We start from the raw sequence: 23,573 nt of genomic DNA, 5'->3' as shown, positions 1-23,573 counted from the left end.
CCTGGCGTTAACAGACATCTAAATGCATCTTGGCAGAATACCCGAATCAGGAGAAACAGTCTTCGTGTCTGAATGCACCTCAAAAAACGCAGGTAAATCACGAGGTAATTGTAGTCCGGCGTGAAGGGAGCTTTTACTTAAACTCAATTATGTGTAAGAGTGTGTGATTCAAGCGAGACAACCATCACTGGAAAAACTTAGACACACGCACAGGATTATTACCTGTAGGAATGCGAGCGTGTGGCTGGGAATGAGTTCAGAACAAGGTGTGTCTGGAGGCTCTTTCTCTTCGTTGTGGGGCGTGAAACTTGCCCTGCATCCTTTCAGTTTGGGAGTCATCTCTCTTTTATGATTTGGGACATAAAAGATTCAAAATTGTGTGAGTGTGTTTGGATGTCTCTGCGTATCTCTGCCTGTGTGTTTGTACATGTGTGTCCATGCGTGTGTTTTTTGAGTGCCCCTCGTGTGTTGGCGTCTAGCTCCGTCCTCGCTGGTGAGTAAACCCCTCAGACAGGCGGGGCGGTCATTTTTAAAGCACATCTGCTCATCCGCGATGTTTCGTTTTCGTCTGGACAGGAATGCATCTGCGGCTCGGGAAAACAATTGAGGTCAGGGCCGTGCTCGCAGGATGAGAAAACATTTAGACAGACAGACAGTCAGGGAAGGGGTAATCCACGCATTCCTCCGAGCTCAGGAGGAGTCTTGGAGGATTCCTCATGTCTGATTTCTGCTGCTTCAGAAGTTTGTGCGCGTTTGATCCGATCTTGCCCTACAAAGTGATGCATTTAACTCATTACCCCTCGCTCTGATTCTGCAGATAAGTTGTTTACAAATCATTTTCACCCAGATTGCATCCATCAATCCTGCGCTCTGAGATCATACAATATGTAAACTACGATAATGTTGCAGCAGTGTAATTAAGACTCTCCTGATGTTATCACAGAAGGAGAGGATAAACAACTCGGAGCATTCAACATGTTGTTGACTTTGGATAAATCTCGCTTATCGCGGTCATCTCAGCTCGTTTGACTGCATTACTCAGAGCGGCGCACACGTGTGCAAACAAAGTCCCATACTCCATATATTAGAAGGAAGTATGAATAAGGGGGAAGTTATGCCAGGGTGTTTAGATGACTCACATTGTCACAAGACACTCAAGGAAAACAGTTTTTTTTAAATGTTTTTGTCATAAACATCCTATTTTTCACAGTTTAATGTGCATGTAAATGTGATCCGACACACTAGAAAACACAAAGAACAAAACATGTTGATTAAAAATGTCCCTTTTCTTCAAGTGAAGACATTTCAAGGCCACGTGGCAGCATGAAAATACGTGTTCTTTGTGTGCTCACCGTACAACCTCATCACATTTCACCTCGTCAATAATTGATGGTCTGCCGTGGTGAGGTAAAGCTCATTGTGCCTGGCTGGCTGGCTGGATGGGTGGGTGGGTGGGTGGATTGGGTTAGGGTGTGTGTGGGTTGCTGACATGTGGCTCCTGTTTTTCCGCTGCCCTCCGGTGCAGACGGGGTCCGTGGCGGGAGACGGGAGGTCAGGAACCAGCTGTGGGTGAGGCGGGGGGAAACAGGCGCAGGTCAGGTCGCCGTTCGGCATCTTCTTGGTGATTGATTGGACCTGCCTTAATGCAGTGGGACCGATTGAGCGGTCGCAGATGTGCGACCCCACCCCTCAGACGCTTGGAGCAGTGTTTACACTGAGGGCTCATTTGATGCCATCTCGGTGTTTGACTGAAGAAAGGCTCATTAATTTTGTAGCAAAGTACGTATGTTTTAGTGTCAAAATGCTATTTTCCCAAGCCCTGTGACCTGACGTAGGTTTCTGCATGATGACGTTCTACATATACAGAATACAGTATATACATCCTTATAGTCCGTACATGCAGTAACTTAGATGGCGGTCGCCATGCTCCTTTTTTTAGGTTTCTAAAATATGTTCAAAAAATCGAACTAACCCTTTCAGTTATATCCAAACTTAGCTTACTTTGGTCACCTATGTCACTGCTTTTTGCAAACGACTGAGTGGGCGTTTCCATTTGAAAAAAATGGAACAGTACGCAGATGAACCTGTCCTTTAACGCCTTAAAGAAACAACACAATAATGTTGCATGAGTTATTAATACAGGGATTAACACAAGATGGTGAGGTGTGACACAAGGTATGTTTGAAAAAATGACTTGTGCAACACTTCCAGGTTCTTACGAAACAATAATGAATCCATGTGGCCCCAAAACAAGGTGTAAAAATGCTCCGTTTCTGATCTAAAAATATGATCTCAGACATTTTTAGAACCTCGAGTAGACAAAGCCATTTTTCATCCCATCTCCTGGCAGTTGTAACTCTGTTTTCCTGTCAGGCTGGGTTGGATGTTATAACTTATCAAACGCCTCGCTAAGCTCATTGTCCAACACTGGGGTGAAATTTTGGATGGGTGCAGAAGGTTACATAACACGGCCGCAGGAGGATTAAGGATGGGAATGACCGGTCCGGAGTCGGAGCCAGAACGTAGCCAGAGTCCCTCTGAACAGGATGCCCTATGTGGGCCAGGGGGATTGCGTGCGTATCAGGGCTCTTAACCCAGCAGGAGAGCAGACGCTAATACATAAATGCATGGCAGTGCTGCTCTCATCCAAACATTTATGCGTCCCTGCCGACCACTCTGTGTACATTTGTGGTTCAGAACGATTGAAATGTTTAGCTCCCCGTAAGCCGCGATGACAATACAGGAAAAGATGGTTTGCATCTTTTATATGTCAGTGAGTAACTGCTGCAGGGAAGAGGCTGAAGCATTATGTGGTGTTTAATCTGTTAACATCTTTCTACACAGAGGAGAGATTAACCACACTTGATAATAATAAGATGAACAGTACTGGAGGGAAATAGGAAACCAACAGACAGCACTTTTTATTCTCTTTCATTATGTGTTTAACAGCAAACAATGTGGATTAAACCACCTGTATGCAGCAGCCGTGATAACAGTGATGAAAACGCAGCTAAACGTCTGCCTCCCACAATGCAGTTCAAAGCACACGAGTCCAACGTGTCAGCTCAGGTTGGCGATTGATCCTCCCTCAGCCCTGACAGATCGTGTCTTTGCACGCCGCCGTGACGCTCCGGAGCAAACAGCCGGCGCGTTGTCTCAACGTGAGCCGGAAGAAAAAAAAGCGTGTCTGAGTGCGGAGGAAACAGGGTTGAGCTGCTGCGAATGCAACAAGGCTGCTGTCATGATGTGCTGTCTTATCTCAAAGGGAGGGATGCAGAGCTTTTGATGCTGCTGGATTTGCATTTGAAAAGAAGGGAAATGATTTTTGAGGTGTGTGGGTGGACAGCAGATGGTGTCAACTAAAAATATGAGAGGGAAACTTGTATTTGTGTGCAAGCAGGGGTACACACTTACTATGTGTTCATGCATAACATTGCTGCTAAACCTTAAAGAGGACCTATTATGCTTATTTTGAGGTGCATACTTGTATTTTGGGTTTCTACTAGAACATGTTTACATGATTTAATGTGCAAAAACGCTTTACTTTTATAACCACTGTTGTGATTGGTGAACCAAACCAAACTCTTCGGACTTGAAGGCTTGCCAAACTAGCCGTTATGCAAATGTGTTACTTGATGACATCACCACGTTATAGAAGAAAAGGCAGGACTTCAATCACGCCGTTTCAGGAAGTTCAAGAACCGGAAGTACGGTAGTTAGGTAACAGAAACTACTTAGGTTTAGGAAAAGATCTTGGTTTGGGTTAAAATAATTACGGAAGTGTCGTAACATAAGTACTGATTACGTGACAAATAAATCAATGCTGACTTCTGGCTTCACACGGGACACGAACAGCGGTCTACTGGATGAAAGTCCGGTGTTTTCTGACCCACCCATCCGCTCCAGCTCCGCTCTAACTAGCTTTGTTTGAGGGCGTGCAAAACTAGCTGCTAGGCAGGTATTTCACAGATGTGTTACTTGGTGACATCACCACGTTACGGAAGAAAAGGGAGAACTTCCAGCGAGGCGTTTCAGGCAGTTCAGGAGCAGTGTTTATTCCTTTGGCGTGGACTCAGATAAACTACATAACACACTAAAAGAAAGGGAAAATAGCTCAAAAGCATAATAGGTCCCCTTTAACTTGCATCTCAAGTGTACATTTTGAAAGAAGTAAGGACGTTTTTACCTTAAATTCCAGGTATAATCTCATATAAATAAGGTCCTTGCTGCATTCACTTTTGATGCATAGAAGCAGTAACACTAGAGGAAATGTGTGGAGGAGCAGGGGGTTGTCAGCTGGTTTGGCCCGCTCCACTGAGGCTCGGCGGGGGTGAGGCCTCCGGTGCTATCAGGTGATTCCAGGTCACTGGGAACCGCTGGAGGTCCACGTCGACACTGCTCACGATTGGCTCCAGGAACTCACTCAGCCGAGCTTTATGTTGGAAGAAAAACAGAAGAAGGAGGAGGAGGAGGAATGTATACACGGTCAACTGTCAGCTTGTGCTTTCATCACATGCTCGGATGTACAGGATAAAGGCATGGACTGGGGCCTGAAGTAATTCCCGTTTAGTCACAGCCAAGTGTGAAATATACACAACGTATTGCTACAGCTTCCATTTTCCTTTGCAATGGTTCCATACTCCAAACGTCCAAATAAAGTTTATGTAATGTGGAAAAAGTGTTGGCGAAGCCGTCTAACCGCTCATGTTTCTCGCCCAGCAAGACTTTATTATAGCGATGCCGTGTTGCCAGATTTCACTAATTACTTAACCATTAGAAACAACGGCCACGACGGTAATTACTTTGTCAAAATCTGACTTTCAGCTGGCAGGAAGGCCATTACAAGAAAGTGGCTTGTAGCAGAAACCACCCACACGTAGACGGTGGTTAGATATATACTACAGGAAATATTAATGATGGAAAAAATGACTTTAAGAGTGAAAGAAGATGAAACAGAAGCAATGGCCATAGCTTCAAAAAGAAGACCAGACCAGTAAGATGATGCTGCTCTGACCCTTTTGGTGACACATTAAAGGGATAGTTTGGGTGTTTTGAAGTGGGGTCGTATGAGGTCCTTATCCATAGTCAGTGTATTACCTACAGTAGATGATGGTTGGCATGCCCCCCAGTTTGGAGAAACAGACAGGAGTACCGGTACGGGAGCAAAGTAATGTACTGCTGAGGACGGGGCAGCAGCAAAACAGATTTTAGACACCTAAAAGAAAGGTTACCTTTCCGTGAGACAGCCCTTTCCAACGAGGAACTGAAGATGTTGAAAGCCCTGATGAACCCTTACAGTGGTCGAACATTATTTAATGATTTAGCCACTATAATAAAGGCTTTTTAATATATTTCCTTCCTCGTTTTCCACTTGTTTTAATATTTTGGATTGCTGGATTACCTTCCTGTCTATCCTTATTTCCCCCCCTTTTCTAAGAGCACCCGACACATTTCTGCCTTACAGTTGAGTACACAAAGCAACCAGTTATCTGTCTCCCAGGCGATTGAAGCCGTTGTATACGTCTTTGCCGTTGCCACAGCCACCAGACTCCATTGAAAAAAACAGTAATTTTACCTCGCAGAACACGAGGGTTGCTGGTCTACCACTGACTCGATCGGTTAATTTGTAGACCAGCAACTCCCATCATGTTCTGTGAGGTACAATTAATGTGTGCATGCTCATCGTCATCTACTGTAGGTAATACTCTGATTATGTATAAGTACCTCATACAACCCCACTTCAAAACACCCAAACTATCCCTTTAATTATGATGTCTCCACTTTTTTTTTCCAACAACTAACATCTAATACAGAATATAGCAGATTACAGATGACTTTACATAATTCCACGTCAGCGCCAATTGGATGCAAATGTCATCCTGCGCTAAGATACTGTTTTGACTACCGCTTGTGCCAGTTACTATAATTATGTTTAACACAGAATGTCAAATTGCTCTATATTTGGCGATGATTTTCTCCGGGCGCTTTTGGCTCATGCTCCGCTGCTCCTGGAACATGCCTGTGCATATAAGTGGCCTGAAACTTAACCCCTTACAGGGCCGACGCTCAGCCATAACACAGACTGGAGGAATGCCAGGCCGGTCCTGTTAAACAAAACAATATCTGCAGTGAGAAGTCCCAGAGACATTTCTTTCCTCCAGGTAGTGTAATGGTTTGAAACATCCAGTATGTTGTAATGGGAAGAGACACATTGTGTAACTGGAACATGATTAGTCAGTCAGGTGTGGAGCATGCCGTCATACACTTTCACACCGTAGTTATGAGTGGTCACACATAAACAACACCTACTGAATGCATGTTCCCACACCCACATTTATGAATGCACATAAACCAAAAATGCACACCCAAACACACACCCCTTGTCTCGCAGCCTCGCTTGACTTCCTCCCAGATTTGTCACCGGTTGTTTCACAATCGGCGTGCCAGCCTCGGCTTTTGCCTAATTCAGTCCCATTAGAGCGGCGGCGGTGGGAATAGCTGCCACCGGCTCGTAGCTCAGCCAGACGGTCGATTCATCCGTCAACCATACATCCACAGCTGCCTCTTAATCACCTGGGGGGGGGGGGGGTTTCCCGACAGGTAAGCCGCTCAGAAACAATGATGTCTTGTCAAAGGCGACGAGAAGATGTTAGTCATGAGTTATTTTAGGGTGTTGGGGGAGGTCGGCGAGGGGGTTTGGGTGTCTGCACCACGGAAGAAATGTGAAAAATGTGCAGGTGATTGTGATTACTTGTGGCTGTCTGCTGTATACACTCCTTTATTAGGTCCCGTGGTCCCATATCAAGTGGCTTTGTGTGATGTATTGTGAGCACAGAAAGTCTGGAACAATACGTTGACAAAAACTTTCCTCTCATACACAATAGATGTCCTGATTTTATCCTGGAACATGCTTTAACCCTTCATTTTCATAATTTTAACGTGCTTAACACGTTATTTTCTTGTTTTTTGGAAGCTGTCTGTGAGCTTCACCTGAGTCCTTTGGTACAACAAAGTATGTCTTATGTTAGTTTAAATATTTGCTAATGAATGCATCAATCAGCTTAATTAGTGACTTGATTAGCATACCTAATGCTATGTATGTAAGGGTGATAATTGGCGGACACCATGTGCCTCAATGTTGACATTTAGAGCAGCATATTTACATGAATGCTAATGCAGGATTTGACATTAGAATGATTTTTTTGGTCTTGAACCAGCAGATTGTGAAGATCCAAACATGTGTTACACTGCCAGAGGAGGTGTTTTTTTCTCCTCAACATTTTTTTTCTGTACTTCCAAACACTTGCAGAAACGACAAGATTTCAACAAACGGCTGTCAGATGCAGGCTGGGTAGTCCTGGAGCAGCGTTTCAGTTGTTGTGATACCTCAGGAGAGGCCATGAAAGAAACTAGGTTCTTTATTATCCGTGCTAGTGTGCCAAGATTTACCCCATTAAAGTCTGGAATGCCCTCACGTGGGGAACGGATTGGACGCGCACAGTCAATTTCTTTGTTTTCGCCTGGTTCACGTGTGTGTGTTTGTGAGTGTGTGTGTGTTATGAGTGTGTAAGGTCTGGCGCGAGGATGCCCTGCTTTTTTGTTTCCTCTGAGCTATTTTTGTCTGGACAGAACACAGCTCTCTGTTTTGCGTGGTGAGCGGACGACCCCGTCTCCTCGCTGTGTGTTTGTGTGTTTGCTGGCAGGCCTGTGAGGTTTCTCCAGTTAGGCAGACAAAGATGAAGCTTCAAAAAGAAGGGAAAAACTGAATTGGTGTTTCTATAATGCAAAAAATATTGTCGTCAATCTCAGGGCTGCCTGTGTCACCCGCTAAACAACAGTCACACGTTGACTCACTCTTTATTCTCTCTCTTCCTTTAGGGAAAAGCTGGCCGTGGCTCGCCTGCAGAGGGAAGTCGCACGGAGCAAGAGCGAAGGAACAATGGTAAAGTACAGTGCAACTGCTCGATCACTATAATCTGCGCAAAGCCAAAAAAGCCACAGTGTGCTCACTTCACACACCCACACACACACACACACACACTGTCAAGCTGTGCCAAGCCGCCAGAGTCAGCGTTTAGTGTCTCAACACTTGAAGAAGACAATTCTGGAGAAATGAAAGCAGAAGTTTGGAAAAGGGCAGGCACTTTCAAAAAAATACTTAGCAGGTGATTGGATGAACCATCTGTCAGTCAAACTCAGCCAGTCGGACTTGGGAGAAGAGCGGAAACATTTTTTTTCCATTGAGAAAAGCCTTCAGTGTTGTTCTTTGCTCTTCTTTCAATGAAGAAATGCATTACTTAAAGCATTGAATCACGAGAATTCAACTGCCATGCAAGGTTACTAAACAATACCAACTGTATAAAAGTCTCAAATGATCAAACTTAATGCTTAAAAGTAGGAAATATCTGATAAAAAAAACAAGTAAAAGAGACAAAGAATCCAAGCATTTATCTGTATTTGTCAGTTTTCTATAATCCGTGCTATGGAGAAATATTTGTACTTGTCCTGTGTTAGCAGCAGGTTGGATGAACTCCAGCCATCCTGCAGGAACAACAGGTACTCTGATGCCTGGTCAGGTTGTGTAACATTATAAAGCTCCAGCTAAGACTTAATCTGTCAACACTGCATTGTGTTCGGCTTTACTGCAAATTGCTGATGTTGTGCTTTCACTTCTTTTTCCAAGAGATCTTATGTAAGCAGGGGAAAGAGTTCAGGTGGAGATATATACATGTGTACATAAGTGCATATCTTTTGTGTCTGAACGTGTGCACACTGTACGGTATGTGTGTCAGGGAGGTCAGAAAGTGAACCACGTGACGGAGCTCAGCTGATTGCAGCCTCCGAGCAGAGGCTTTAACCACAGGCCCAGCTGTTTGACTGCACCCCAGTGACGCCTCTCGTTCTCTTTATGGCAGCAGGCCTAAAGCAACAGCACACAAAGGCTGATACACTGCGAGATTCTCGCACAGTTTTGTGCGATTTTTCTATTGATCCCTGAAGGAGGAGCGCTTGCTTTTTCTTCTCGCGTCTCCCCACGGTCCAGGAGGTCAGATATCGGGGTCGGATCTAGAACGGCGCCCCTGGAGCTGGACTCAAGGGTGTGAACTTATTTTAAACACAGAGATATGTTATGGGTTGATGGAGAAGTGAATGTACCATGTGAACGGTTCTTCTTGTGGAAAATTGACATTAGTTTTGCATCAGTTCATAAATGTAAGCACTGAATATAACAGCATCTAAATCAGAGTAAAAGGAGTTACCTGCAGACAGAGATGACCACATCCCTGTCCCTTTGGCCTCTTTGTGACCCTTTCAATACTGCCATCCTAGTTATGAATGTGTACGTGGAACCAGTATTGATTTCCACGGATACTAGTATAGATGCTGGAATGCGTGCATCCTCCGATGACTCCTACATATCACTGCGTGACCATCAGAGTCATGAGAGCAGCTATAGCGTCACTGCATGATGGATTGTAGGAATAAACAAGGCTAAACTGATCAGTTAAGGACACGGGAGCCGAAGGTTGGTCGTAAGGGTCGAGTTTGGTGTGATGATTGGGTGAGGGTCGTGTTCGGTTGGATAAAGGGGGGACGAGGAGAGGGACGAAAAGGGGACAGTTACCAGAGGATGAACGGGAGCTAAAGATTGGTCGTAAAGGTTGTATACTGTCGGATGATTCGGGTCGGGGAGAGGGATGAAAAGGGGTCGGTTATCGGAGGAGGAACTTGAGCCAAAGGTTTGAGTTTGGTGGGATCATTTGGGGTCGTAGAGAGGGATGAAAAGGGGTCGATCACGTGGGGATGAACGAGGCCGAACGTGGTTGTGGTGTGGCCGGAGACTACGCCTCAATGAGCTTTGTGCTTCATCATTTCTCCGGGTACAAGTCCAGGACTTGGACTGAGCTGCTGTGCCGCTCTGCTGAGAGAGGACAAGACAAGAGAAGAGGGTTTGACATGCCTATGCAGGTGATTGAGTTAATGAGGCACAGGTGGAGGAATTAACCAGACACAGGTGATTGAATTAGTGAGGTGGAAAAGCATGGTCTTGTTCCTGAACCTTATAATAACCTGCGTTTCCATAGTTTCACTTTTCCCTTCTCTTTGGTACCTGTGTGTGTACATACTATAACTCAGCTCCTCAGTGTGTCAGCACCTCCTCCTGTAACACTAACCTTGCATCCTCCGACATAAACACAGCCCGAGAATTATATATATCACTCGGCACGCTGCGAGACTCCTTGAAGGACCTGGCTCTCAGACTCACGCGAGTAGTGGATGACATGCTAATTATTACTTGTGTGAATCGCTGTCTGCGCATGCACTGGGCTGAGAAAGAGAGAGAGGGATGAGTTATCTGTGCCAGACAGGAGGAGGGTGAGGGTTGGGGGGTGGATGGATGGAGGAGGAAGAAAGGGAGGAGGGGGATATCACTAAGCTCCATTTGAAATTGGGATTATCCCCGTTGGAGTCCCCTTGCACTCTCTCTCTCTGGCATTCCTGGGAGGCTTCGGAGCTCGGGCACGGATCTTCAATGGAAATGAAAAAGAGACTGCTGCATCAAGGAGATAATTGTCAAAGTGCTGGCGGTGTGCAGTGGGAACTGCTCACCAGCCACAGCCTGCTGTGCCCCTCACCCCGACGCCCACTTCTATGCCCACTCCCCAACCCCCCATCCTCGCCTGCCAAGGGGCTAACCTAGAGAGACAGATTAAAACAGCCACAGACTTTTGAAGTGGCTCTACCCCTCCTCTGTATCTGATGCCTCTCTGTTCCCTGCCTTGGTCTGTCCTCTCTCTACATCCATTAGTGTCTTCTGTGTAACGCGATCAGAGACACAGAAATCGTCGGTGCCACCCATTGCAGTCCTGCGCCGGTTCCTTCCGCGGGGGACGTGTTACGCGGCACCATTACCAGCGCTTTGTGCTGGAAAAGAATGCATCTTTATGACTGCGCAAGGAGCTATAAGCCTCAAGGTCTTGCTTGCACAGTTCCACAGCCCTGAGTGTAAATGAAACAGCATTAACAACGCAGTTTACTGAGGAGCTTGTGTTTTTAATTGGGTCTCCTGTTGTGAAACACGACGGCTACTGGCAGTGCAAAAGTACAACACTCTTTTGTTATGGATCATTTGGGAGAATCGCATGAATAATTTGCTGGGCAATCAGCGTTTAGGCTCAGGGTATGAATCCGCGGAGTATTTCACGGCCACACAAGATGCATTTGGAGCGATACGGTCTAACAGCCACCAGATCTGTCTTCAAACTTTTTATTAGGGCTCGGACATGGTGCTTTTGGCGTGCGATGTTTAAAACTCTTACAAGAAAAACAGTGTATTTCCCGTCAGGTGTTTGATAGAGCACAGGTCATGGTTTATTCTGTGAGGGCCTTTTCCAACAAGCCTTCCCTGTTTGTCTGAAGTGAAACCGCTCATTCACGGCATCGACGCTGCTGTAGGTTTTCTCTGGAATTCCTCACACCCAAGCCCAGAGGCGTGGTGCAGGGCAGGGCCGCTCTCCGTCTGCCGCTCGCTTTTGATGCCACTCTGAAGTGCAATCTTAGTCCGTCAGGAGCAGGATGCCGGGTTTCCTGTCGGGGAGAAAAACAGAAGTGGGCTCGTAAAGGCAGCAGTGCCTGGCTGCACCGCTGAGGGGGCTGGGCGCTCCATTTAAAAAGGCATTTTAAACTGTTAGGTAAGATTATGACCGCTGGAAACGGCTGTCTAAACAACAGCTCGCTTTGAGAGACTTTATTTTTCTTTGGGTTTTTGCGGACGCTCTCTGATATCTGAGCTTAAACAGATACGAGTCTCACACACAGGGACTTAGATTGGTTCATGGCTGAGTGAAGCATACAGTATATGAACGATAAAGGGGAAATGTTTTTCGCTTGAACTTAATTGTGTAACTCGGCTTATTTAAAAATCTGATTTCTCCAGAGTGTTTCAAGATAAGAGCGGAGCTGCTGAATTCGTGAATATAAAGTGGGAGCGGGTGGCACAGAATGGTGAAATAGGCCCTCGAGGCAAGATAGGAATCAGCTAAAAACAGATTTCTCAATGTGCTGCAGTCTGCAAGATTCATGTGACATAGTTTGAAATGCTGCATGAAGGGAAATATACACATTTAAAGGAACAATGTGGGGGGATTTATTAGCAGAAATTGATATACAAATGGTCATTTTGTGGGTGAAGTATTCCTTTTTAGTAAACAACTAAGAACTAGCGTCTTCTACACGGCATCTTTTCCCCAACTGGGTTGAATCTTTACAAGAAATCGTCTGGATTGCGAAGACAACAGATGTTCTTCCTGAGCCAGAGCTTTCCTAGTTGGACAAGCAGAGGAGCCACACAGGGACAGCAACTGATTGGCATTGTTAATTTGGTATACTGTATTAGTTCGGGCGTCCGCATGGTTTAATTAGTTTGTGGTAATTAGACCGTATCATGCTTTATTTGACATTGATTTATGAATGTTTAAACTACCGTAAAAAGCACCTTTTGTAGTGTGCTTCCAGCAGATAAAGAAAGGTTTCAAGGGGCTTAAAAGACTTCATGGAGAACGCGGAGGGACCTTCATAGAGTGTTTCTGACAGCTGTTTGGAGGGTGTGTGACAGCGTGGAGGTCTGGGGACCATGAGGGGGACTCAGGTGCTGTCTCTGCAGATTGGCCTTATCAGCCACGGACAGTGGCGACGGCCGAGATGGGGTCCCCCCCCCCCCAGCGCTCGGCACATTCACCTCGTGACGAGCGCTGACAGCCGGGCCCAAATCGCATCTCCACACCGTCCCTTTTCACTCACTCTCCAGAGTGTGTTTGTGTGTGACTGAATGACTCGGACCGGTGCGTGGGTTGGGTGGGTCGGGCGGGCGGGGGGGACGAGCTCCCTTGGCAATGATAAATGGGCCTCTCGTATGATTTAGCATATTCCTGGGGTGTGTGTATTATTTGGTATAGTGCCTGCGGCTGTCTCGGAGAGAAGTGCTACACTCTAATGTAGTGGCTCTCCATGATAATTGAATTGATGGAGCCCTGGGGACGCAGATTTTTAGTGAATAAAACACTGTATTATTCCTATAACAAGTCACCTCAGTAAACACATGTTCCAGTAGACATATTTAATATTATATCATGGAAATACTTTGAATGACATTTCATTTAAACACACTTCTGTTATTGTGTCTTTGTGACCTGGCATCACATATGTGTGCCATGTGGCCAAATCCTCCTCATGTTACACTTTCATTTGAATTGCTGACGAGCACACCGACACACACACACAAAGTGACATGTTTTATTTATGAATGAAGAACCTGCGCGGTGTATTGTGTCCCTGATGTTTGCTTTAGCAGCGAGCCAGAGATCCGCTCCCGGCCCTTTGATTAGGCAAAGAGCTCCAACTGAGGCGGAGGGGGGTTTTCTGTGTAATGAAGAGATTATTGAGCCCCCTGAACTGTACCCCCAAACCCTGCACGAACACATATACATACAGTTGCAGCTGCAACGTACAGAACCGGAGCCACAGCGATGCACACATGCACTTAACCTGCAGCTTTTCTTTTATGGGAGGCAGCACAACAAGGAGAGGCAGAGGTCTCTAATTAATTTAGCGTCCTCTGTGCATCTTGGAGGGTACCAGGGGGGTTTGAGTCTTCGGATGAATACCATTACCATCTAATGCTGCCCAATTACAGAGTTCATTCTAGGCTCCACTGCAGCTAATATGATTTCAGACATATGTCGATACAGAGGAGGAAGGACATAAGTTTGGTTTCTCTTTTATCCCTGTTTTTTATTTATTGAAATCGATAACATCCATTCAATCTCTTTACATGATGGTGATAAATTCGGTCATATCCAGATCAACCAGGAAATGAAAGAAGCCTTTGCACAGAGGTCATATTTAATCCTGAAACACACAATCTGGGCTTGTCTCAGATATATGGCTCCGGTATAAAAATCCTACCCGGGCCATTTTATAGATTACTCTGCCTATTCCATTTGATATTGCTTTTTTTTTTCTTGCTTTTTTTTTGCTTCCACTGTATTGTTTGTTAGCGCTGGCTTTGTTAGAGTTGTATTCCAAGGAAATGTTGCCCTCCACAGGACAAACAGGGTAGTGCATGTCATCCAGACATGAGGGGGATTATCTCCTCAGTAGCTGGATTAACTAAAGTAAATGTTCTCACAGAAAGTTGCATGTGTTCACCACATCTTATCTGTGTTAAGATATCTTCCCAGGGCGTGTTGCCTTTTTTATTATTTAGGAATATGCTTTCAATTAGCACGCTGAAGTTTGTGCAGACAATAAACATTTCAACCGAGAAGAACTGTAATGTATTGCTCAGGGGTTTCTGGCCACATAAAGATATGGTAATGTTTGATTTAATGGCCTCAGGCCTTGTTAAATCGCTGAAATTATATACTGAACAAAAGCAATAGAGGGCTTTTTTTTTTACTACAACGTGCACCATAAATCCTGCGTTGTTATTGAGGTTGCTGGCAAGGCTCTGTCAGCAGACACATAGTGGTCGGTGGTTTATGCCGGGGGGCGTTATAGTTAGGCCATGTGGGCAACAAAAAAATCCGGGCTAAAGCTACCGTGCTTTTGTGAGAATCCAGGCCAAGTTGCTGAACAATACTGTACACATTAGGTGCAGTAAAGAAAAGCCCTTTGTTGCTCTTGTAATTAGCAGCTTTTTATGTTTGTATCGTTAAAATCCATCCTTAAGGGAAAAAAATGGTTGCCATGTAAGTAAATATTAGTAATCGTGCAAACTGCAGGGATGACCTTCTTTACATCATCTCTTTCCGTGAAGAAAGAAGGTGAAGAAGAGCCAGAAAGTCATTGGTCTGGGTCCAGATATATAGGTCCAGCTCTTGGCAGGGGGATGAACTACTTTATACCTCTGTGCGGCTGGATTTACAGCGGCCATTACTCCTGACAGGGAGCGCCTCCCTGTTGTGTAAAGAGCCGCTTCGCATAGTAGCCGTGGATTTATAGCCACGGCGAGGACCAGAACTGGTTTTAATGGGGGACTCGGGTTTAATATTCTCCATTCGCCCAGTTACAATCTGCTTTTGTGACAGAATTCATGCCAAGGAACAAACTGTAATGATTGCATTCAAGGCAGCACGGTCACAGTTTCTAAAATACTCTGTGATTTACAGACTTTCCAGTTGATTTGATGCTTTTCTTTGCAGTTTAATTTCACGGTGCAGCTTTAAATCATGTTAGCAAAAAGATCATCATGAGGAGGTTTTGTCTCACGCCACTAGATGTCCTCATAATGCTTGTGTGTGAAACAGCATCTCTGTGGCCTCGCACTGAATAATGACACCATTATCGGTGCTTAACGCGGAGAGGAAGACGTAAAGATGAGCTCTAGAGTCAGAGACATATATTCATTTTGTGTTGCCTACTGAAAAGGCATCACAGACTTTTTCTTTTTCTTCTTCTCTGTCACTGATCTCACCTTTCAGATGATGATTTATAATCTTTTACTAAGGACTGACAGGATAATCCTCCTTAATTTACAGCCAGAGAATGACAGTGTAATGAAAAATGTCTGCTCTTTGTTAAGCCAAATAAATAGTGCAACTCAAATTCAAATCTCTTACTCAGCAATAACTGCATCTTAGTTTGCAACTTTTTCCATTTTTACTCTTTCGCCTCGAAGCAATTTCCAGCAATTTTACAGTCTTGTATTTCCAGCTGATAAACCTGACAAGATAGTGACAGCAGGCTGATCACTTATCAACCTTCAGCCAAGAAAACGGAGCCAATTGCATTGTCATAAATTGTCAGTCTGTTGTGTAGAGACCGTGAGACGAACACAATGTCAGCTAAAATCCTCAGCCTCAAAGCTCCTCCGCAACTTTTTCCTCACTCGCAATGCCAAATTCTTCCCTCTCCTGAAGGAGGGAGCGTGCCAGCACAGGGCCACGCTCTTTTGAAGTCGGGGTTTGAGGCGAGGACGTTTCTCTCTTCGGGGAGCAGGTGGCCGTCAGACGGAGAAGAATCCAATTAAAAAAAGTGAGAAAAAGAGAGCTTTCATTTTGGGATTGTCTCTGGTGAAAAAGAGCAGATAAAAATGGTGATCTGTGGAGACCTTGCACACCAAAAAAAGAAGATCCTCATGAGGAGGATGACGGGGTTAACTTGCACCAGAGAGAGCGGCCATGAGCAGGAGAAAGGAGTGAAAGGCGAGATGGTGTTATTTAGTGACAAAGGAACCTCTCCACTTCTACTACCTGCCTCTCACTTACTAGTTCTAGTTTCTGAATTCATAATCATTCAAAAGTTGAGTCAAGTGAGGTCATATGTACTCTTAAAAAATACTTTTTTTGCAAAGTTACCAAGCAACAACATTGTAAAACTAAAGAAAGCATGCAAGAACAGAGCACAGTTTGTGTGTGTGGGGAAGATGTCATCTTAAGTCACCTTTACCAAACAGAAGTTAGTTCAAGCATGCTATTAGTATACTTCTTTTAAAATAAGAGAGTATACACTCAGTTTACTTTTTATATACTTAACAAAAGTATATATAAGTATACTTGTCTTATACTGACAAGTACACAGAAAAGACTAAGTATACTTGGCTTATAGGCCTACTATCGTTGCATACTGTTAGCCCTGAAGGAACTCGCGAGTGTGCATGACGTTGCATTTTCCTGGAACAACAGGCCCAGATTCTGCACATTAAAAGCAGTCTAGGTCTCATTTTTTAAGGTTAGGTTAAAGCCTGTTCATACATTGGCAATACAAACGGATTAAAACACGTTTATACGTGTAAGAACGTACATACTGTCCCTTTATTGTTGCCCTGAAATGAAATGAGAAGAGCACAGAGAAAGATTGAGGTTTGTTTGTTTGACATTTAGTGTGAACTTTCTGTCATAGCAACAGTTCATTAAAGCAACAACAAACTGTGGAAGTAATGCCGTCTTAAATGTCATCATGCTCTTATTCTCTTATTCTATTTCATCCCTAAGGTATGAGAGAAAAAAAGGATGATTTTAGACAAAAGAAGGATGTTTCTTTTGATGATCGTGATGTTGACACATTGTGTTTTCACTTGCCCTTTTCCCAAGGAGCGTCACAGCAGCAAACATCTTAGGGATTGTCAGGGCTTTACACTCAAGGACCAGAAATATGTTGGATGATCTTTTGAGCCTTTAGGCCACACACCACACTCACTGACAGGTACTTATTTTTGCGTCCCGCAGCGAGAAAAGCTGATCCACGAGCTAGAGGAAGAGCGACGCCTGCGACTGGAGGGCGAGAAGCGTCTCCGGGAAGTGACGGAGGAGTCCGAGCTGGGACGGGCGCAGATGGTTTCAATGCAGCAGCAATTCTCCAGGTAAGAGAGCCTGACACTACGCAGACTTTCCTGCTCTTTATACGACATCAATTGCTCATTCAAACATTGGAGTTAAAAGTCCGGTGCGTCTCATATAGACGCTAAAGGGTGCCTCGGTGCGTCGGTATCAGACGCCAAGGGGCCACTGACCAAGCAGCAGTATTTGACGAGTTGGAACGGGTTTTCTGTGACCCTGAGTAGGTATATTTACTAAAGTACTTTATTTATACAACTGTTTAACAAAGGTATTACAAGCTAGAAGCTAGATAAACGCTACGTCATCTCTCTCGCCCCACGTTTCCTGTCATCTCTCTACTTTTATATTGCAAATAAAGGCATAAAAAATGCCCAAAAAATACTAAAAATAAACCTCTAATAAACACTTTGAACTGACAAATCAAAAACAAAAGTTTCCGGGACTCAACTTCAATCTCTTTTCAATAAAAGTCATTGACTTCTGGCAGTAGTTTCCTGCAATCAGCACTTTGTCTTTATACCATTAAGAATCAATATGGCGCTCTCGCCCTTCTTCATTTCTTTGTTCTGGCCATTTCGTCTGAGTACTTGAGTGATATTTCTCTCAGTCACTTGACCTTGTCGTCATCAAACGGTGGGTTGATGCATTGCTTTTGCTTTGAATGGGAGAACAATGCTCTTGTCATAACTCCAGTAACCTCTAATTCATGAGCTGCTCCTCCATCTCGCAGCCGCCGAGGTGTGACGGAGAGGGACGGCAAATCGGGAGTCGGAGCCGACTTGATGCCTTAATTAGGCGATAGGCATTCAGTGCTTTACTCACGCAAAAGTCCAGAGGATTTCACATTAACTGCTTATCTTCTCATTAAGTTGGTGAAGAAAATCTTGTACATTTTAATGGTCCCAGTGCTATAGTGCAGACGAGGGCAGAGCCACCACCAGGGGAGGAATGAAATATTTAAGAATCGTTCCAAAGATTTATCACATATTTAAAATATCCCACTGATGCCTCTGAACTTCACTTCTCGCTTATATTCAGCTTCCTAACATCCTCTTTATTAAAGCAACTCCTTACAGTCCAGATACAACAGCTTTTTACAGTTCACAGCAGGAGTTGAAGGTCCTTTAGTCACAGTTTGTTCGGGTATTTCATCCAATTTCTCTTTGTTTGGTGTGTCAGTAGCAGTTTATACAGGATCTGACCTTTTGAAATGATGGTTTACAGGTAATTTCCAGTTGGTATATCATGACTTCCTGTTCAGTCGGAGGTATATTATGGAGGACGGAACCTGCCAAAATGAAAAATAAAGAAATAAATGACTCAATAAATTAATAAATATGTTTTTAAATGCAGCAAAATTAATATAAAAAATAAATTTAGCTATTAATTAATTGATAGAATGTGACATAAATTGATATTTTTGTATTAATTCCCTTATTTATTTACTCTTCTGTTTAATTTTTATGTACATAAAACGTATATATTTATTTCAAAATTATTTATTTATTTATTTAATGCATTTATTATTTAGTTTTTAATTTATTTTTAATTTATATATCTATTTCAAAATTAATTATTTATTTATTTAATATATTTATTATTATTTTTATTTATTTATTTTTACATTTATTTTTATTTATTTTATTCTAGCCTGTTCTCTCCATCATAATTATCATCAGAAATAAATTAACGTCACATTTTATCAATTAATTAATGGTACAGGAAGTCATGATATACCATCTGGAAATTACCTATAAACCATAATTTCAAAGGTCAGATCCTGTATGGACGGATCCTGACATACCAAATAAAGAAAAATGTCCGAACAACCTGCGTCTAAAGGACCTTTGACCCCTGCTGTAAACTGTAAAAGGTGTTTGTATTTGGACTGTATGAATGCAATGCAAGGAGTTGCTTTTATAAAGAGGATGTTAGGAAGCTGAACATAACTTAATTTCATATCTATCTGGCTACATCTGTCCACGTCTCCACACTTTTACTGTGCAAGACTGGTGGTTCGCCACTAGTCTGACCTGTGTGTAGACTTATTGTGTGTAGTACATTCCCTGCTCGGGTGAGACTCTTTAAAGGGGGCGGATGTACCGTAGTGGTGAATTAGATAGAGGAGCAGCAATATGAGAGTCCAAGAGAAAGCAGTTCTATTAGCTGGGAAACATATAAAGCTTATCCCTGATTGGGTCCTGCACAGGTCCCCATGGAGACAGATGCATTTGTCGCCATGGCAAGGGGTCGTCCAGATGGATTGTTCTCATTGGACGCCAGGCAGCTGCTGGCGAGACTGCGGCTCTGCATTATAGACAAAGATTCCATTATGTCCTCAAAAAGCGCTTATCGAAGAGGGGGACAACCTCGCCACCGCCACCGCCGCCGCCACCTCACTCAGCCGTTGTCATTCCAGCCGCGTTTGCTCATTGTCATCATGCTGGATTGCTGTAATTTCCTGCACGCTGTGTCGTCTTTGTGGCTCCTGGGGGGACGCAAAGGTTCTCCGCTTCTCCACAAAGATATCTCCCCTCCACCTGTGCACAAACACGCTAACAGGATTTCAGTCTCACTGTCAGAGTCTTAATCTTTGTTTAAGCGTCGCCGAGTGCTTATCTGAATGTGAATGAGCCGAGCGAGCCGTCTACTGCGCATGTTGCCAACGTTTGTGTGTGTGTTCACGGTTACCTGGCTCTTCACTGGATTAACATGCTTACATGGCAGCCAATAATCGGTGGCTCTGTGCCGTGGTGGCAGATGGGATACCAGTGAGGTCACTTTAATTAGCCACTTACAAGCCAGGAGAAAAAAACTTGGTCACTAGGCTTCCCATGAACCTTTGCCCCACTGCTTGCTCTGCTGTTTTCAGTTATTGGCTTATGGATATACATCCCACACATGTGCACACTTCTTGTCAACCACCAGTGTTCGTGCTGCTCGTGCTCAGAGAGACCTTCATCCACATCTCCTGATTGATTCAGCCGCGTATTTGTCGCGCATTAGGGGAATAGAAACCCCAGTTAATCAAGAGTGTCTTTTGAGATAACGCCCTCAAATCATGTTAAGTGGACGTCCAATCTTTTAAATAGACTGCAATCTGTTTGACCTCAGGCAACAATTGATTTGCGTATTGCTAATTAATTGAGGTTGTGCTTTGAATCACGAGAATCCGGCGGTTTGATAGATGAAAGCCAGCCAAAATGTTGGAGCAAAGATATCAGACGCTATGCAAATGAGTGCGTTAAATGGATTTTTTTTTGTTGTTGCCAAAAATAGCGTCCAGCTTTTAGCTTGCACCGGGAGACAGAGGTGTTCTGTGATGATATGAGACAAAGGTAATGAGCTGCTTGTTGGAGTTTTGGTATCACACACATCAACAAAAAGGGAAACATCAGACAGCCACTGTGGGGAATCTCAGCTTCTTACAGACGTTTGTTTGTGTGGGTTTCACTTTTTTTTGGCAGAGGTTGAATGTAAAGCAAGAATCGCCAACAACTGCCTTTTGTTTTTCTACTTTCATCCACTAAAAAAAACTCTGCAAGTTCAGACAGTCTGCATTCCTCAAGAATGGCCACTTAGCTCGAGACATAAAAATAAAAAATAAATGAATAAATAAATACATGAATCAATAAATGAATAAATATGTGATTAAATGCAGCAAAAATAATATTAAAAATAAATGTAGCCATTAATTAGTTGATAAAATATGACATAAATAGATATTTATTTTATTTATTTATTTATTTTATTTATTTTTTTTATTTTTTTTATTTTATTTATTTTATTCAACAACTGTCTTCCTCTACTTTAATTCACTAAAAATTAAGGCTGTCATTCAATTAAAATTATTTTGTATCCGTTCAAAATGTACCTTAAAGGGAGATTTGTCAAGTATTTAATACAAATATGCTGCTTTATGCAAATGTATGCATATATTTATTATTGGAAATTAATTAACAACACAAAACAATGACCAATATTGTCCAGAAACTCTCACAGGTACTGCAATTAGCTGCATGTGATTACTGCATGTAGTACATGTGATTATCATAAAGTGGGCATGTCTGTAAAGGGGAGACTCGTTGGTACCCATAGAACCCATTTTTATTCACATATCTGGAGGTCAGAGGTCAAGGGACCCCTTTGAAAATGGACATTACAGTTTTTACCTCGCCAAAATTTACCGCTAGTTTGGAGCGTTATTTAACCTCCTTCTGGACAAGCTAGTACGACATGGTTGGTACCGATGGATTCATTAGGTTTTCTAGTTTCATATGATATCAGTATATTCAGCTTTGAATCCAGCTACAATCTAAAAATTGCAGGTTGAGTTAATGCATCAGCACTACTAAAAAGCTCTGAGTGTTTCCATGTCTGAGATCACAAAGTCTGCATTCCTCAAGAAGTGACTGGCCACTTAGCTCCAGACATATAGGTGTACACACACACACATGCTTCTTGTATCCACACACCCTCCCCCCCAACCAGCTCTTTTAGCCTGGCGTGGGTCACATGCCCAGCCCCTCCTGACTTGGGTCAACCCCCCAGGGCTTCAGCACCACCACTAGCAGCGCCCGCCGTCATTAAACTCCCAGCGGATTAGTGGGAGTCTCCAGCCCACAAACCCAGCAGCCCACCCTGGACGTCCCACAACTCCATATGGGCGAGAAGATGGAGACAGGGAGTCTTCTTGTCCTTCAACAAATAACTTCTATGTAGAAATATAATCCATCGAGTGGGACGTGTATCTTCCTGTGTTGCCACTCAGACAGGATGACCGGTGAGCCGACAGGAACATGGGGGCCACTGGGGGCCCTACATGCCCTGAAGATGAGGGAGGCAGTTTCCAGGTAATGAGCAGAGCAGTGATTTGTCTGAGCAGAACTTTTTAAGGCGAGTTGTTTGGTTTCTGTTTTGCTTGCTTATCCTCTTAAAGACCTTATTGTTGTCTTTCCTCTGCCAGCTATGGAGATTAGTCACTTCTAGAAAGGGAAAAGTGGAGGCCTTTTGTTGGCTGCTGCTCACACAGAAGCTCGATATCTTGACGTTTGTGCCGCTCGGATTTATCTTGTTTTGTTCTCTGTAAGACATTCACGGCAAACCTTGGAAATAAATTCCTTGTGCTCGGCGGTCGTTGTCACCCAGAACACATGTGCGCTCATCAGCAAAACCAGGGCGTCTGCAGCCGACCCGGTCCACTTGACTCTGAATCATTGCCGTCTTGAAGGGCCCTCTTCGTGGCAGGATATGGGAGACTTACGGCTAGACTAACAACAACAGCAGACGATGACTGGTGCCTGCAGATTTACGGCCGTGTGTGAGAACATATGTGTGTGTGTATGTCGGATGATGTAAACAGGCAAGAATGGCAGCGTTTTTTCAAGCGTTGTTTGGACAGTCACGCTCAGGTTGAGCTCCCTCCACGCTCCGCGGAGTAAAGTTTCTGCATGCATTCATGTGCTACTCTCATTACCGCCGCGCTACCCTGGCTGCACAGCTGGACTGGAGAGCGAGCTGAGTGATTGCGCTCTGTTTTGCAGATCAATGTTCTCTCTTCTAATCATCCAACCACGCCCGGACCAAGTGTTTTAATTTGGCGAAATGGTCCCCCCCTGCATTCTTTTGGCGGCTTAGCCGGATGAATCAGGGCCCTGTTCAAGACGACACATCTGGGGTCATTAACAGGAAGGAGGGGGGGTCAGGCGTTTGAAGTTACTTCCTTGCTCCTGTTAAATAGATAATAGGTGTCTGGACTATTTTGGGAGCACCTCGTATTTAAAGGATTTATTGGTCCATTTCAGCTTCTCTTTAACTCCCAAATCTGAGCGTCTGATTGAACTTAATTTGGGTTGTTCTACTCTATCACTTGCTAAATTACCCACAAGAGAACAAAGTCTGCTAAGCACCACGCTGGGTTTTGTGGGTCAAAGTGCGACCCATTACTTGCTTGTAACTATGTCAGACAATCACAAACACTTGTATACACACACACACACACACAGTTAACTTCCGCCTTGGATTAAACACGCTGGTTATGATGTTTATAGGCCCGCTGAAAGAGGTCAGATTACAAGCTTTTGCGGAAGTAGGGCATCCGTCCTCACATCATGATAGCTCGCCTGTTCTCTCTGAAGCTGGCGCTCGCAGATTGTAGCCTAAAGCCAAACAGCGTGTAATTCAAAATGACCTCATAGTTGCAGTATAGATTCGGTTGTCTGGCAGCTGCTCTAG

General features: G+C 44.0%; 1 protein-coding gene across 4 annotated transcripts in view; it reads left to right on the top strand.

Moving 5' to 3' along the window:
• Positions 1–23,573, top strand: part of LOC119483492 (nck-associated protein 5-like) — a 131,958-nt gene that overhangs the window by 61,128 nt on the left and 47,257 nt on the right. For all 4 annotated transcript variants that reach the window (XM_037761629.1, XM_037761630.1, XM_037761631.1 and 1 more), the window contains 2 exons: positions 7,879–7,942; positions 17,229–17,362. In XM_037761629.1, coding sequence (XP_037617557.1) covers positions 7,879–7,942; positions 17,229–17,362 — 198 coding nt within the window. The remainder of the gene's footprint in view (positions 1–7,878; positions 7,943–17,228; positions 17,363–23,573) is intronic.

This window comes from Sebastes umbrosus, chromosome 24 (genome assembly GCF_015220745.1).
Source record: "Sebastes umbrosus isolate fSebUmb1 chromosome 24, fSebUmb1.pri, whole genome shotgun sequence".
Taxonomy (NCBI): Eukaryota; Metazoa; Chordata; class Actinopteri; order Perciformes; family Sebastidae; genus Sebastes; species Sebastes umbrosus.
Note: the sequence above shows the minus strand (reverse complement) of the source record. Positions and strands in the feature narration are given on the sequence as shown.